Source organism: Balaenoptera musculus, chromosome X (assembly GCF_009873245.2).
Source record: "Balaenoptera musculus isolate JJ_BM4_2016_0621 chromosome X, mBalMus1.pri.v3, whole genome shotgun sequence".
Lineage (NCBI taxonomy): Eukaryota > Metazoa > Chordata > Mammalia > Artiodactyla > Balaenopteridae > Balaenoptera > Balaenoptera musculus.
Window position 1 is genome coordinate 31,227,948 of NC_045806.1, and position 18,069 is coordinate 31,246,016.

At 39.1% G+C, this 18,069-nt stretch overlaps 1 protein-coding gene and 1 pseudogene across 1 annotated transcript in view; one reads left to right on the top strand and one right to left on the bottom strand.

Annotated features, from left to right (window-relative positions):
* Positions 1 to 18,069, top strand: part of CFAP47 (cilia and flagella associated protein 47) — a 489,567-nt gene that overhangs the window by 11,090 nt on the left and 460,408 nt on the right. Inside the window, 6 exon segments of the mRNA XM_036839258.1 lie at positions 2,005 to 2,143; positions 4,313 to 4,541; positions 4,898 to 5,058; positions 7,085 to 7,129; positions 7,131 to 7,207; positions 9,820 to 10,055. Of these exon segments, the coding sequence (XP_036695153.1) occupies positions 2,005 to 2,143; positions 4,313 to 4,541; positions 4,898 to 5,058; positions 7,085 to 7,129; positions 7,131 to 7,207; positions 9,820 to 10,055 (887 nt within the window).
* LOC118888784 lies at positions 10,761 to 11,242 on the bottom strand (annotated as a pseudogene).

Consider the following 18,069-nt stretch of genomic DNA (forward strand, 5'->3'; position numbering starts at 1 on the left):
CAGTCCATAATCTTCTCTTGCCTTATAATTACATCAACCTAAATTATTTGTCTGGAGTCACCTCTTATCTCCTTCTAGTTCATTCTCCACACATCAACCAGTTTCACATCTAAAAAGAAATGAAAATTTGATGACAGAAATTCTTCAATGACACCCTTCTCCTTGCATGATGTTCTTGCTCCTGTTGTTAGCAATTTAAAAACCAGTCAAATATTTCATTATTACTAATGATATTAAAGTTACATAAGACACAGTAATGTTTGTCAGCTCACTGTTTTAATATATTTAAAAGATTGAACAATGTTCTTTTGTTAGGGGTTGTTCCTGAATAAGCTTTTGAACCATTCACTTAAAACTCTTTTGTCAAATTACAGAAAAGTGGTTCCAGTATAGAAACTATTTCACTGACTCAGACTTAACTGAACTCATATAGTTTTCTTTTCCTGGAGAATTGAGTCAATAATACTTATTCATAATGGATATAGTTTTACAGAGTTTTGTTTTATATTATGACAGAAAAAAATAAGCCTTAAATATTATGTCATTAGCAAGTCTCTAAAAATGATTGGATTAACAAATTTTGTCGCTGTTTGCCTTTTTCATCTGGTCATCTCTGGACCTAAAGTTTTATTATCTTTTATATTTTCAGTACTTTTATTACGCTAATATTACATTCTCCGAAGTTAAATGAATAATTTTGGAAAATGTCATCAAATGTGATTTAAAACTGGTAAATTAGGAATTTTCAAAGTTGTTTATGTTGGCAGCATGCTCATTTGTGTTAATATTGTATAATGATATCAAAGAAACTCATGACTGGTTACCTCCCATTTATTGAACATTTTGAACACTGCTTGGTGCTAGGCACTGTGTGGGGTGCCAGGACCACAAAGATGAAAAAGAGATAGTATCTGATCTCACCTGCATGCTCTAAGATAGGCACCAAACATTACCATAAATTATGGACCATTTCTGCTTTCAGAACAAGAAATTTTTGTGGCCTCCTCATATGCTATTTGAGTCTAGAAACCCATTTCTTTCACCCTTTCCCTATGCGAACTGCATTAATTCATTTATAGAGTAGTGGTAGTGGCTAGAAGTGTGAGCCCTGTGGTCAGAAACATCCAAGTGAAAATCCCAGCTCTATTAGTTAGTTACTAGCTGTAGTAGTAGTCAACTATTGCTATGTAACAAACCATTCCATAATTCTATATCTTAAAAAAGTAATTTTTTTTTTTTAGTTTCTCATTTTTATGCAGATTAGCTGGAATTTGACTAATCTAAGCTGCGTGACTCTGCTTCAAGCTGAGGCAGCTGGGGCTGATCTGTTACTCACCGCAGGTCTCTGAGTCAACAGGGTGGCTCTGCTTCACATTTGCCCATGCTGGGGTGCACAGGCCAACGGGACAGCAGTTTCTTAAAAGAAACACTTTCCATGGTAGAAGAGCAAGAGAACATCTGGGGATGGAGCTGACATGTTGTCACTTCTGGCCCCATGCTATTTGCCAAAGTGAATCACATGATCAGGCCCCGTCAAGGGGTAGGAAAACATACTTAGTCCACGGGAGGGTAACAGTAAGGATGCAGAGAAGGTTAAAGAATTGGAGTTGATGATCTAATCTATCATAATAGTTGTGTATTTTTGGACAAGTTACTCAACCTTTCTAAGTGTCTATTTCCTTATTTATAAAATAGAGGTAATGATTGAGCCTGTATCATAGATTTCATTATGAGGACTAAATAGAATAACATATGCCCAACTCTTAGCATAAGTGTCTGAACACAGTAAGCAGACAGTAAATTTTAGCTATGAATGAGGGTTGAGACCTAACACTAGGCTCACATTTATTGGATGACCCTAGAGACAAGACTTACAATGAAAGCTGTGATTCTTGGTCCACAGTAGACTATATACTCTGTAATGTGTCTCTGTCCTCTACTAAGAGTGTGAATGTTAACATTATAAGGATCCAAATGTAAACCATCTGCTCTTGTTCTCCTTAGGTATGTTTAAAACAGAATACCAGGGCCAGTTACCCATTGTCATTTTTCCAACCAGTGGTATTGTGCAACCCAAGTCATGAATGGTTATTAAAGTGGATTTCTGTGCAGACTGGCCCATAATTGTAAATGAAGTGGCAAAGTGAGTATATACTATGGTTCTTAATTCTAGTGTAGTGCTTAATACTTTCCTGTTTCACTTTTCATATATGCCTGTTGTCTTTGAATGTATGTTAGCTTCTTCTTTCAGTCAGCATTCATTTATTGAGTATCTACTATTTGCCAAGCACTAGGGACTGAAAAATGGGAAGAACCAGAGAATGGCTATGGGTACACCTAACAGGAGCTCCTAGTTTGGATTTTGTTGGGGTGAGGGAGTGGATCAAGAAAGAGCTCCACTAAGGAGGTGATAGTTGAACCAAACACCTGTTGTTGAGTAGAAATTAGCCAGGCAAAGAGCAGTGGTGTGATTTGGGCTGAGTGTATGTGTGTATGTATGTGTGTGTGTGTGCAGGGGAGGTGGGTATTGGTGATGAGAGTGGGTTAAAGGAGTGATTTCAGGCAGTGCAAGTAGAAGACTTGAATTCCTACAGGTTAATAGACAGTGTTACACATCTAGAGATCTGAGGCAAAGAGATGGAGGTGAGGAGTGATGAGAGATGAGACCAGAAAAACAGAATGGTGCAGGGTCCAGTTAAGGACCCCATAGGACAGCATTTTTTAATGCTGTATGTCTCAGTTCATTAGCAGAATGTGCAATCACTATAATGGGCCACCACCAGTATTAAAACAATGAAATAGAAAACATCAGAATGCATCTCACATGGTAAGGGCAAGTGGCGTTTTGTAAAATTTGTTTCGTGTGTGTGTGTGTGTGTGTGTGTGTGTGTGTGTGTCCTGCATTGTAATGTAAAATGCATTTCTAACTGAAGGTCACAATTAAAAAAATGTTTGAGAAACAGTTGTGAGCCCCGATAGGAGCTTAGGTTCTATTGTAAAGGCTGTGGAATCTCAGGAAGGTTTTAAGATGGGAGTGTCTTGATTAGTTTGCATTTTAGAAAGGTCATGTTGATAGCAGTGTACAAAATCGAGGAGTACAGATGTGGAGTGGATAGCCTGACTAGAAACTCTAATAGTAAAGCAGAAGAGAAATAATGAAGGCCTCAGTTAAGGTACAAATTGGGAGTATGGAGGGAGAGAAGTGTGCGGATTGGAGATATGTTATGGAGGTAGATTTGACTACATTTAGTGACTGGTTATAGAAAGGGAAGGTAAGCGGAGGTTCAGGTCTGTGGGAGAAGATCTTGAGTTCTGTTTTGGAATGCTGGAATTGATTTGCTTTGCAGAATCCTGTGGAGCCTATTAGATTTACTTATCTTGAGTCCCAGAAAATAATTTGGTCTAGGTATATTGGTTTGAGAGTCGTCAGTTCATAAGTTGTAGATGAAGCATGAAGTGTTGAAAATAAGTTTGAGAAGGAGGGTAGAGTATAAAAAAAGTAGGAGAGAAACAGCATTATTCATGGAATTTACAAAATATCCAAGTCTTAGAAGAATGAGAAGGCAGAGTCTAAATAAGTTAGAAGGAAAGCCATGAAAGTATGGTGTCAAGAAAGCTAAGGGAGGGGAGATGTGGAAAGAGATGGTATCAACCGTGCCCAATGTGACAGAGATACACAGAGATACAAAGTTAAGGACTTTGGTGATGGCTTGGATTGGTCAGTGATCTGTGGTATCTGACAGGGTGAGATTCAAAAGAATTGCATTTATGCCAGAGAGGGATAAATGCGGGATGGAGGGAAGTTGCAACAGTGAATTCAAATTAGTCTGGAAAGTGAAGTTTTATGAGGGAGGATATTCATTTCAGCAAAGAAGTGGAGTTTTGCTGAGATACTTCACTTTGTAGGGAATTGGGTTATTAGGATGGAGATGAAGTTAGCTGTTGGACTTGGGGGAATGGGATGAGTTAGAAAAGAATCTCAGAATTCTAGAACTAGAGGTGACCATGTAAATCACTGGTGATATGGAAATATCAGTAAGTGATTTTGGGGGTCAGTTCATGCCGTTGTTTTCCATCTTTGTTGTTTCCTGGAGACAATGAATTAGGTTGCACATATGCTATTCTACTTTGCAGATTCAGACAGACAGAAGGACATGACAGTCTCTGGCACATACGTGAAAGGAACTGCTCTTAGGCCTTTGAATTTTAATTATTATGTGATTTTATAAAATTTCTGTTTATATAAACAGGAGAAAAATAAAATATATAGAATTCTAATTAAAATATGTGTGTATAATTCATTATCTTGTAGAGTGAGTTTGCAAGATCGTCCAGACATATTTTTGAACATCAAAGCTCATGTTGTTGAGCAGATTATTGAATTGTTAAACATGAGTAATGATAAGAAGTTGGAATGCATAAGCTTTGGTTCTGTTTTCTTTGGAATGTCAAAGATTGAACATGCACTTCCATACAATAATAGCCCAGAACCTATAAATTGGGTAGCCATAATGCAAGATGATTCTGTTGGAGAAGAATTGGTAAGTAAGTAGTGCAATTTACTAATAACCAACAAGCTGTTTAATTATTCTAAATATGTTTTAACATGAAGATAGATATGATTTCATTTCACGTGTCTCCAAAGGTGACCTAAAAAAGTTCAGTAAATTAAGCTGACATTGATAGTAATCTATATCTGTTCTTATCAATTTTTCAATAGTTCTTTTAATTTTATGAGGTGCCTTGATCAAATTTATGTATGTTACTTCAAAAACATACATATTCTCTATATCTAGACTCTGGAATTTCAATAATTATTTTATGACCTCATCTTAAAATATTTTATTTTGTTTGTGTTTTGCCTGAATACTCTTTTATTTCTGATTTTATATTACAGGGTACAAATGTTCAACAAAGAACAGATGTTGCTTTAAATAATCTAACCTACTTAAGGAAAATAAAGAACATAGATATTACCACATTTATCTCCTATGTTCCTAATGAAGGGAGGTTACAACCTTATCAAAACATTTTAATTACATTTTGTTTCAGCCCAAAGTAAGCAAAAATTAATTCCATTATGATGTTACTTATTAATGGAAAGTATATTAACCATACATTCATCAGATTGACTTTAATAGTAAAACTTGGTGGGCTTCCCTGGTGGTGCAGTGGTTGAGGATCCGCCTGCCAATACAGGTGACATGGGTTAGAGCCCTGGTCCGGGAAGATCCCACAGGCCACGGAGCAGTGAGGCTGCCACAGCTGCTGAGCCTGCGCTCTAGAGCCTGTGAGCCACAACTACTGAGCCCGCGTGCCACAACTGCTGAAGCCCGCGTGCCTAGAGCCCGTGCTCTGCAACAGGAGAGGCCACCGCAATGCGAAGCCCGCGCATCGCAACAAAGAGTAGCACCTGCTCACCGCAACCAAAGAAAGCCCGCTCACAGCAACGAAGACCCAACGCAGCCAAAAATAAATAAATAAAATAAATAAATTTATTAAAAAAAAAAAAAAACTTGGCAGAAGGCACAAATCGGGTTTTTCTTATTATGGTTCTAAATATTTCTAACATGGTTAATATTATTTCCAATATTTAAAAATGTTTCTAAATACTTCATTTTAAATTAAAAATCTCTCCAGACCTTGTGGAAATGAGGTGATGGAAGTTTTGGGTTGCTTTGGATTTTGGCTGCAAACCAATCTGTTCAACCAAGACCTTGTTGTTCCTGCAGAAATAGTCAGGTGATGGCCAGGGGCATGCAGTATGTTCTAGACGCCTCCAAAGAGGATGCAGTGCTCCTGCCAGGGCCAAATGCTTACTGAGTATCAGGAATATTAAGCCTATAGCAGCTGCTGGGATCAACCACACTTGCTTGCTGAAACTCATACAGATGTTTCGGACTTTTGCCAATGTATATTTTTCCCTGTACTTGGTTTGATTATTTAGTTTGAAAATATACTTGGCAATGCTGTTTTAAATATATAGCAGCAATTTCAGCTACACTTGACAGGTTGCAGTGTGTGACAATAACCAATCCAATTGTCAGTATGTTTACCCTTGTTTGTAAGAAGGCAATGTTTAATGTACTTCTCTCTGTGGCAACAGGGTCACCTGGTGATACCAACTGTCCGATGAAGACTGAGTTGTGGTTTAATTTAAGGAGGGTAGTAAATCAAGTAATTGCTCTATTTGTACAACCTATAATTGCCTTATTAATCATCTCTTCATGCAGGAAACTTCTTTGGTGAATCTATAAGATTCTGTTTAATACACAATCTTTGAAATTCTAAATATTCTTTTCATGGCAACATGTCCATTTTATTTGAGAGTCTAGCATGAACACATAGGAATAAATGTGATTTGTAGTCTTAGTTAAAGATGTTCTCACTATGCTATTTTGTTTCCTATGTAATATTTCACGTCAGCCTTTTGTGTGTATGTTTGAGTATCTGCTGCTAAAAAGCTGAGCTCTAGGTAAGGCAAGTAAAGATTGCCAGTGCACAAGCCTGTGATGTAACCCATCTCTGTCTTTGGTCTTACTTCCCTTCTTCTCATCTTTCCTTTGCTTTTCTCCTCTGCCAAGATTTGGCTGTTACCAAATCTTATTCTCCAAATTACTTGTTCTCCTCTAACAAGAATGTGGCTAGCAATGTGTGCTTAGTCCATGGGAGGAGACAGGTACGTACGAGAGGTTTGCAGTTTCACCCTGGTGTAAGAAGGACTGTTGTAGAGAGTTGAACAGAGACCTTAGCTAGCAGTGAAGTTTGCCTGGAAAGAAAATCCTGTACATAGAAAGTGGCGGTGGAGGCAAGACCTTGACAACCTAGTATATTTAAATTCCTCTTATCTTACAAATATCATTGTGAAGTCATTTTTTGGATCTTCACATAATATGAGTATGGCCTTCTTTTTGGCAAGTCTCAACGTCTTGTGCAGTAATTTTGGAAAATGGATCACAGTTACCTTTTTATTCCTGAATTTCATCTGTTTGCAGAGATTTAAGTATTGGGTTGAAATTCCCTTTTGAGAGATAATAAAGTTATCATCTTTGCTTTAGAAATAACTGATTGTGATTTTTTACAGGCTAATCATTAATGGTCAAAAGGATGATCCTTCACACAGGCAAGACTGCTCTCTTTCTGAGATTTGAGTCTGTGGGAAGTAAAGATGGATTTTTGAGAGATGATAACAATAAAACCATCAAAAGTAAGTACGAAATGAACATTATCATCAAATGTATAGCTGTTTAAATTGTTTAAAAGTTTGGACAGCAATATTTGTAGAGGCAGTTTAATAAAAATATATAATTCTGGACTAGAATAAAAATGCAAACATTCGAGAGACCTTAACACGTCTTCTGTGGAACGTTGAGAAAAGTCAGCCTCAGCATCATTTACATGATAATTTTCCAAGTTAAAATTTAGTTGACTTTATTATTTTATTTTATTATTTAAAAAAAATATATTTATTTATTTATTTATTTTTGGCTGCATTGGGTCTTCGTTGCTGCACACGGGCTTTCTCTAGTTGCAGCGAGCGAGGGCTACTCTTCGTTGCTGTGTGCGGGCTTCTCATTGCAGTGGCTTCTTTTGTTGCAGAGCATGGGCTCTAGGTGCACAGGCTTCAGTAGTTGTGGCACATGGGCTCAATAGTTGTGGCTCGCGGGCTCTAGAGTGCAGGCTCAGTAGTTGTGGCGCATGGGCTTAGTTGCTCTGCGACATATGGGATCTTCCCGGACCAGGACTCGAACCCGTGTCCCCTGCATTGGCAGGCAGATTCTTAACCACTGTGCCACCAGGGAAGTCCCGACTTTATTATTTTAAAATAACATTAGATAAACATGATGATGTAGAGTTAAGGGAATTAAAAAAGAAAAAAACAAAAAAACAACCTGCCTTCTTTTCTTTGTAAGCCTAGGTTTTCTCTTAGAGATTAATATGGGAACAAATGACCTATTTCATCTTTATCAAACCTTTTGCTCTCTTAGAATCTGTATAAAGTGACAGTCACTTTATTTACTAGTCACCCTATTTACTAGAGCTCTAGTAAATAGAGTGTAATATCCTGCTATAGGATATTGATAAGTGCATGTGCTTTGCCGGCCACATGTAAAGATGCAAGGCACTTTTTACATTTTTGGGTAATATTGCATGCATTGCAGTGAGGAAAATGGAATTGGACTTCAGTTTAGCAAGAAAGATCAAAGAGAAAAATATAGGCAGATGAGAGATGAAATCCAGAAAGATGAGCCATGGCAAGTCAAGAATCTAGAAGATTTACATGTTGGTACAAGTGATGTCATTGAGCAGAGTTGAACTGTGTTCCTAGGGCAGAAATTGATTGCTCTGTTACTATTTATGCCATGGTTGGTGATACGGAGCTCTGTCTGCTGATCATAGACAGAACATTTATTCTGGGCTTGCAAGTTAATCTAGTTTTCAATGGCTAGAGATACAGATGCTAGGTTTTCCTCAGAGTCTAGGATTGGCTAGTAAGACCAAGAGTGAAGAAATATAAACTCTGTTTATGGGATTCTAGTTACATTGCTTTCTCTGCAAAACAGTTCTTTCACTCAATTAGAGCTCACAATTCATAGGTACTAGCTTCTTTCTAGTATCTCCAAAACTTCATATTTATGTTATTGCTCAGCTTATATTCCACCATCCATTATTTTAATCACCTTTCCCCAAGTATATGTAAATCTCTTGGCTCAACTCCCATTTTGGCTGAGTGGAAAACCTCTAATCTGATGAAATTCAACTCTTAGTCTACTCTAGCGCTGCACCTGGGAAGCTAATTGCGCTGGCGAAAAACACAAAACCAGGCTGTGAGGTTTCACTTTATATCTATAACCACTAATCCCAACTGAGTCCTGGTGTTTGCCATTCCTGCTGTGTTCCTGCATGCATTCACTTTCTCTCGATTTGAGATTAGTATCACACAGCTTCTCTTCTCCCCTCAAAACTCCAATCCTTCCTCCTTTATCTTCACTCTAAGGTTACAAATATATTAAGTGACCTAATAAGACATTTCCACTTGGATGTCTACTAGACATCTCAAACTTAACATGTCCAAAAAAAGAACTATTGGTTTCCCTATAACCTATCCCTCCTGAAGTCTTTCCTGTCTCAAGAAATGAAAATTCCATCACTTCAGTTGCTTATGCCAAAAACCTTAGCATTATCATTTATCGTGTTCAATCTCCTATTCTACATGCAATCCGTCAGCAAATTTTGTTAACTGTACCCTCAAAAGTATATCTTAAGTCTGATCATTTCTCACCATTCTTCAACTGCTCTTCCACAGCCATACTACTTCGTTCCTGGGGGGTTTTTTTGAGCATGCCAAGCCATTCCTACCTTAGAGTCTCTGTACTTGCTGTTTTCTCTGTTTAGAATACACTTTTTTTCTGGATTTTTCACATGATCTTCTTCCAGAGTCCCTTATATCTTTGCTCACACATCTCCCTATCAGAGAGGTCTTTTGGGACTTCCCCATATAAATGAGCAGCCCCCAAGACATTGTACGCTGTCTTATTCTACCTTATCTATTTATTTTATTGTCAGTGTCACCTCACTAGAATGTAAAACCCATGAGAGCAAGGACATTGTCTATTTTATTCACTGCTGTACCCCCAAGGCCTAGAAAAGTCCCTGGCACAAAGAAGGCCCTGGCCCTCAATAACTTTGTTGAATGAAAGATTGAACGAGCTACCCATGTCTCATCAAGTCTTTCAGATGACACTGTTTGGACTGAGCAAATATATTCTGGAGTCCCAAAACACTTTTAATGTTAAAAAGCTATTATTGCTTTTACAGGTGATTGATTCCAGAAAGTGGAATTAGCCCTGACAGGCTCAGGACTTCCTGTCTTATTACAGTTTGATCCGGGAAGGGTCCTTAATTTTGCACCTTGTTTCATGGGTGGACGTTCAGAGATTCAGTGTATTATGCAAAATCGATCCAAATCACTTCCTGTGATGTACCGCTTTAAAAAAACTGCACAGTTTAAAGTTGATCCTGAAAAGGGCAAGATAGATGAAGGATGTATGCAGGTAAGATAATCATTCTGTGCTTTCACATGCTTTAAATATTTTAAGGTTGGCTTAAAAGCCATGCAGAGGATTAAAAGCTACATTTGTTGTACCAGTGTTTATAAATTGTATCTCTTTTGTGGCCTAGTTATGAATACTTTTGTATTGGTACCTATACAATATCCGTAATTATTTGTTAAGTGCCTTTCATGTGCCAGGAAAAGCACTTGACACTGTAGGGAATGTAAAGTACAAAACATAGTTACTGCTTCTAAGGAGGTTGGCCCCTAAACTTAAATATCCAGCATGGAGCTTTGGCCCTCCCACACGAGGGTGGATGCAGGAATGGGTCCTGGAGCCCTTGTCTAGGGCAGTAGAACCCAGGGACCGGAGATGGGATGCACCTGAGCCAGCGGCTGCTGATAGCAGCAAAAGGTGAAAAGGAGGTGGGAACCAGAAACTCATCCCAACCGCAGAGCTGCCGAAGGTTGGTCAAGCTTGGGTGCACACATGTGGGAGAAGTGGAGGTCCAGTGCCATGTGCAGAGGCTGGAGCCCAGGTGTCCGCCCCAGTGCCAGCTAACTCAAGACAGGAGAGAGGGGGTGGTGGCAGTTTTGCCACCAAGAGGCCCAGGTCTTACACTCCTGTGAGGTGAGGTGGTAGAGGGGAAAGCGGGCACTGTAGTCTGAGTACTTGCTGAGGGATGCATCCCCCAAGGCCAGCTCTTCAGAGGCTGGTGTGGAAGGCGCCCTGCAACCACTGGTCATGGGCATAGTGCGTCTGGGGCACAGTGAGGGGTGGCGGGTTGAGGGGCAGGCTGGTATCAGGAGGCTCGTCGTCATCAGGCCAGTGTCGGGTGGGTAGGAGCTGAGTGCAGGGAGGACCAGTCTTGTCACAGGTGCTTGCAATAGTTCAGGATTGACTCGTACAGCGCCCCAGCTGGCACAGCAGGGATGCGTCCGCCCACCGTCACTTACGGCAGCGCGGCAGGCGGGGTCAAGGTGGGCGGCGTACAGGGGCTGGTCCCGGGCGCAGGAGGCTTGGGCGCGCTCGTTGCGGCTGCGGCTGCGTGGGCTGTGGATGCGCCCCAGCTCCGGCCACGAGCCCCGCGCGGTGAGCGAACCCATGAGGCCGTGCGGTAGCGGCGGGAGCCCGGCCCGGACGCAGCCCGCGCCGACCGGCGCCTCGGCCCGGAGCAGCCCGTTCATGGCTCGGCGGATGAATTTCTATGGCTCCTCCTTCCCTCCAACGCTCCGCCAGGTAAGAATTTTTTAATGCATTAAGGAAGTGTAAGACATACACACAAACAGGTAGGGTTCAAGAAGAATGCAAAGTGTCTTAAAACAGATCTGTAACAAGGTGATATAGAAACTACAGCCAGGTAGAAAGGTCTTCCAAGATAGTTAACATATGAGCCAGACCTTGAAGGTTGAGTAGAATTTTTTAATTGGAAACAGATGACACTTAATTGACCGAGGCCTTGTACTGCTGGTGCAGAGCAGAAAAGTTGAATGACGAAGCACACCTGTGAACACCAGGACAGCTTGTGGATGTCAGGGTCTGCTTTGCTCTTTCTCACTACTCAGACAGCTCTTTCCCAGATCCTCTAAACCAGGGGTTGGCTGACTATGGTCCACAGGCGGCCTGCCGCCTGTTTTTTTTTTTTTTTTTTGGTGTTGTTGTTTGTTTGTTTTAAGTAAACTGCTATTGGAACGTAGCCCCTCTTATTTCTTGCCTATTGTCTATAGATGCTTTCATGCTACAAGGGCAGTGTTGAATAGTTGTGAGAGTTGTATGGTTTCATAAAGCCTAAAATATTTACTGTCTGGTAATTAACAGAAAAAGTTTGCTGAGCCTTGCTCTAAACAGTAGCAAACATGAGTGCCTTCAGTTTCACCTCAGGTTCTTATGTTATCATCTTTCCTCCAATGCATAGTGATATGGTTCATAAAGTTATTGATGGAAGCTTTCTCCCAGTTGCAGTCAAGAACTGTTGTAAACATGTTTAAATGCATGCAGTTCATATGTATAACTCTTCCTGCTTCATTAGAATGACACTCCTCCCACAGTTTTAATAGAGCTAATTAGTCTTCACAGAATAACAAGTGTTAACCACATTATGCAAAACGCTTTCTTTTAAATGGTTTCTTAGACTTTAGTCTAAGTCTCTTAACCCTACCAGCATAATTCATTTTCTCCAGTAACCTGCATATCTTTCAAAACATAGCTGATTTTCTCTGATCAGAGAAACTGACAAGGATCACAGGAATCTGGTCAATTTCTCTTAGCAGTCAGCTCCAAGTGTTAAAGACTTTGAAAGACACCGATTACCAATTTCCTACAGAAGCTCTTCACACCAGGATAAGAGAGTGGAGGTGGAAGTTGAGAAAGAAACGAAGTGGGGAGAGGAGCAAAATGAGTGGAAGATTGAAAATAGCAGTGCTACAGAAAAGATGGGAAATAATAGCCCAAAGGAAACAGAGGCTAAGGTGAATTTATAATGTGGAAGGATTACATCCTTTGTGATGCTTTACTTTTGCTAGTTAAAATGTTTCAGAACCTATTGTGGCATCCAACCTCAGTTTGACTAGCATTATCTTAAGAAAGGGCTAAGTACCCAGGAAACAAGAGAAAATTTACAGCATGAAATATGTAGTGGAAAATGATAGCAATAAGATGTTTTTTAATATATGGTAGGCATAAAATTAGTAACAGTAGATTAGGGATGGGCTGTTCCTAGTGGTTATGTTGAGAAAATGTGTAGGATGGCCGACAATTTAAGTGGACATGATATGAAAAGGTTAATTCAGTTTGAGTGTAGAGGGGGAGTCTGAGTGTTTCGAGAAGATATATGGGTGACAGCTGATAAATATGTGGCTGAGCAGATAATGAATCACTGTTGAGAAAGGAACATTTAAAGAGGGTATAATAAGGGGTCTTTCCTTTCATTATTAAATGAAAATTGTTCTGTTTACAAAGGTTTTTAATTTCTATAATGCAAGACAGACCTGAAGTATATTTGCCACTTAAATTTAGGTCAGCATATAATCTTCTGGGCATAAAAAGAAATATATACTTTTGTGCATCTCTGAAACCAATTTGGGAATTTCACATTGAGAGGGGCTCCTGGGAACACCCTATGCTATATAAAATTTTCAAACTCAAAAAAGAACCCCATAAGGGACTTCCCTGATGGTCCAGTGGTTAAGAGTCTGTGCTTCCACTGCAGGGGACATGGGTTCAATTCCTGGTCGGGGAACTAAGATACCTGCATGCTGCGTGGCTTGGCCCAAAAAAACCCAAAATACCAAAAAACCAAAAAAAACCCCATAGCTGATAGTTACCAAATTGCAGGTATAACAATATAGTATTGTTAACTATAGTCATCATGCTGTACATTAGATCTCCAAAATTTACTCATCTTGAGTAACTGAAACTTTGTACTCTTTTGACCAACATCTCCCAATTTCCGCCCCCTCCCTGCCCCGTCAGCCAACATTCTACTCTCTCCTTCTATGAGTTTGACTATTTTAGATTCCACGTATATGCCACATATAAGATTCATGTACTATTTGTCTTTCTGTGTCTGGCTTGTTTCACTCAGCATAATGTCCTCCAGGTTCATCCACGTTGTCACAAATGGCAGGATTTCCTTCTTTTTTAAGGTGGAACAATATTCCATTGTGTGTGTACAATATTATCTGTATTCATTCATTGGTGAACATTGAGATTGTTTTTCACTCTTGGCTATGGCAAATAATGCTGCAATGAACATGGGAATGCAGATATATCTTGGAGATACTGATTTCATTTCCTTTGGTTATATACTCAAAAGGGGGATTGCTGGATCATATGGTAGTTCTATTTCTAATTTTTTGAGGAGCCTTCATACTATTTTCCCTAATTGCTGTATCAGTTTACATTCCCAACAACAGTAAATAAGAGGTTCCCTTTTCTCCATAACCTCACCAACCTTTGATATCTTATTTTTTCAATAAATGACCATTTCAACAGGTGTGAAGTAATAGCTCACTGAGGTTTTGATTTGCATTTCCCTGATGCTTAGTGATATTGAGCACCTTTTCATATACCTGTTTGTCATTCATATGTCTTCTTCAGAGAAATGTCTATTCAGGTCCTCTGCCCACTTTTTTTTAGTAGATTTTTTTTTTTAACATCTTTTTTGGAGTATAATTGCTTTACAATGGTGTGTTAGTTCCTGCTGTATAACAAAGTGAATCAGCTATACATATACATATATCCCCATATCCCTTCCCTCTTGCATCTCCCTCCCTCCCACCCTCCCTATCCCACCCCTCTAGGTGATCACAAAGCACCGAGCTGATCTCCCTGTGCTATGCGGCTGCTTCCCACTAGCTATCGATTTTACATTTGGTAGTGTATATATGTCCATGCCACTGTCTCACTTAGTCCCCCCTTAACCTTCCCCATCCCCGTGTCCTCAAGTCCATTCTGTAGTAGGTCTGCGTCTTTATTCCCATCCTGACCCTAGGTTCATCAGAACCATTTTTTTTTTTTTTTTTTAGATTCCATATATATGTGTTAGCATACGGTATTTGTTTTCCTCTTTCTGACTTATTTCACTTTGTATGACAGTCTCTAGGTCCATCCACCTCACTACAAATAACTCAATTTTGTTTCTTTTTGTGACTCAGTAATATTCCATTGTATATATGTGCCACATCTTCTTTATCCATTCATGTGTCGATAGACACTTAGGTTGCTTCCATGTCCTGGCTATTGTAAACAGAGCTGCAATGAACATTGTGGTACATGTCTCTTTTTTTTTTTTTTTTTCATGGCTTTTTTTGAATTATGGTTTTCTCAGGGTATATGCCCAGTAGTGGGATTGCTGGGTCGTATGGTAGTTCTATTTTTAGCTTTTTAAGGAACCTCCATACTGTTCTCCATAGTGGCTGTATCAATTTACATTCCCACCAACAGCGCAAGAGGGTTCCCTTTTCTCCACACCCTCTCCAGCATTTATTGTTTGTAGATTTTTTGATGATGGCCATTCTGACTGGTGTGAGGTGATACCTCATTGTAGTTTTGATTTGCATTTCTCTAATGATTAGTGATGTTGAGCATCCTTTCATGTGTTTGTTGGCAATCTGTATATCTTCTTTGGAGAAATGTCTCTTTAGGTCTTCTGCCCATTTTTGGATTGGGTTGTTTGTTTTTTTGATATTGAGCTGCATGAGCTGCTTGTAAATTTTGGAGATTAATCCTTTGTCAGTTGCTTCATTTGCAAATATTTTCTCCCCTTCTGAGGGTCATCTTTTTCGTCTTATTTATGGTTTCCTTTGCTGTGCAAAAGCTTTTAGGTTTCATTACATCCCATTTGTTTATTTTTGTTTTTATTTCCATTTCTCTAGGAGGTGGGTCAAAAAGGATCTTGCTGTGATTTATGTCATAGAGTGTTCTGCCTATGTTTTCCTCTAAGAGTTTGACAGTGTCTGACCTTACATTTAGGTCTTTAATCCATTTTGAGTTTATTTTTGTGTATGGTGTTAGGGAGTGTTCTAATTTCATTCTTTTACATGTAGCTGTCCAGTTTTCCCAGCACCACTTATTGAAGAGGCTGTCTTCTGTCCACTGTATATTCTTGCCTCCTTTATCAAAGATAAAGTGACCATAAGTGCATGGGTTTATCTTTGGGCTTTCTGTCCTGTTCCATTGATCTATATTTCTGTTTTTGTGCCAGTACCATGCTGTCTTGATTACTGTAGCTTTGTAATATAGTCTGAAGTCAGGGAGCCTGATTCCTCCATTTCCATTTTTCTTTCTCAAGATTGCTTTGGCTGTTCGGGGTCTTTTGTGTTTCCATACAAATTGTGAAATTTTTTGTTCTAGTTCTGTGAAAAATGCCAGTGGTAGTTTGATAGGGATTGCGTTGAATCTGTAGATTGCTTTGGGTAGTATAGTCATTTTCACAGTGTTGATTCTTCCAATCCAAGAACAGGGTATATCTCTCCATCTATTTGTATCATCTTTAATTTCTTTCATCAGTGTCTTATAGTTTTCTGCATAAAGGTCTTTTTTCTCCTGAGGTTGGTTTATTCCTAGGTATTTTAGACTTTTTGTTGCAATGGTAAATGGGAGTGTTTCCCTAATTTCTCTTTCAGATTTTTCATCATTAGTGTATAGGAATGCAAGAGATTTCTGTGCATTAATTTTGTATCCTGCTACTTTACCAACTTCATTGATTAGCTCTAGTAGTTTTCTGGTAGCATCTTTAGGATTCTCTATGTATAGTATCATGTCATCTGCAAACAGTGACAGCTTTACTTCTTCTTTTCCAATTTGGATTCCTTTTATTTCTTTTTCTTCTCTGATTGCTGTTGCTAAAACTTCCAAAACAGTGTTGAATAATAGTGGTGAGAGTGGGCAACCTTGCCTTCTTCCTGATCTTAGTGGAAATGGTTTCAGGTTTTCACCGTTGAGGACGATGTTGGCTGTGGGTTTGTCATATATGGCCTTTATTATGTTGAGGTAAGTTCCCTCTATGCCTACTTTCTGGAGAGTTTTTATCATAAATGGGTGTTGAATTTTGTTGAAAGCTTTCTCTGCATCTATTGAGATGATCATGTGGTTTTTATTCCTCAATTTGTTAATATGGTGTATCACATTGATTGATTTGCATATATTGAAGAATCCGTGCATTCCTGGGATAAGCCCCACTTGATCATGGTGTATGATCCTTTTAATGTGCTGTTGCATTCTGTTTGCTAGTATTTTGTTGAGGATTTTTGCATTTATGTTCATCAGTGATATTGGTCTGTCATTTTCTTTCTTTGTGACCTTTGCCTGGTTTTGGTATCAGGGTGATGGTGGCCTTGTAGAATGAGTTCGGGAGTGTTCCTCCCTCTGCTGTATTTTGGAAGAGTTTGAGAAGGATAGGTGTTAACTCTTCTCTAAATGTTTGATAGAATTTGCCTGTGAAGCAGTCTGGTTCTGGGCTTTTGGTTGTTGGAAGATTGTTAATCACAGTTTCAATTTCAGTGCTTGTGATTGGTCTGTTGGTGTTAAAGTCCCCTACTATGATTGTGTTACTGTCGATTTCCCCTTTTGTGGCTGTTAGCATTTGCCTTATATATTGCAGTTCTCCTATGTTGGGTGCATAAATATTTACAGTTGTTATATTTTCTTGGATTGATCCCTTTATCATTATGAAGTGCCCTTCTTTGTCTCTTGCAATAGTCTGTATTTTAAAGTCTATTTTGTCTGGTATGAGAATTGCTACTCCAGCTTCCTTTTGATTTCCATTTGCATGGAGTATTTTTTTCCATCCCCTCACTTTCAGTCTGTATGTGTTCCTAGGTCTGAAATGGATCTCTTGTAGACAGCATATGTACGGGTCTTTTTTTTGTATCCCTTCAGCCAGTCTATGTCTTTTGGTTGGAGCATTTAATCCATTTACATTTAAGGTAATTATCGATATGTATGTTCCAGTTACCATTTTCTTAATTGTTTGGAGTTTGTTAGTGTAGGTGTTTTCCTTCTCTTGTGTTTCTCGCCTAGAGAAGTTCCTTTAGCATTTGTTGTAAAGCTGGTTTGGTGCGGCTGAATTCTCTTAGCTTTTGTTTGTCTGTAAAGGTTTTAATTTCTCTGTCGAATCTGAATGAGATCCTTGCTGGGTAGAGTAATCTTGGTTGTAGGTTTTTTCCCTTTCATCCCTTTAAATATGTCCTGCCACTCCCTTCTGGTTTGCAGAGTTTCTGTTGAAAGATCAGCAGTTAACCTTATGGGGATTCCCTTGTATGTTATTTGTTGTTTTTCCCTTGCTGCTTTTAATATTTTTCTTTGTATTTAATTTTTGATAGTTTTATTAATATGTGTCTTGTCGTGTTTCTCCTTGGATTTATCCTGTATGGGACTCTCTGCACTTCCTGGGCTTGATTAACTATTTCCGTTCCCATATTAGCGAAGTTTTCAACTATAATCTCTTCAAATATTTTCTCAGTCCCTTACTTTTTCTCTTCTTCTTCTGGGACCCCTATAATTCGAATATTGG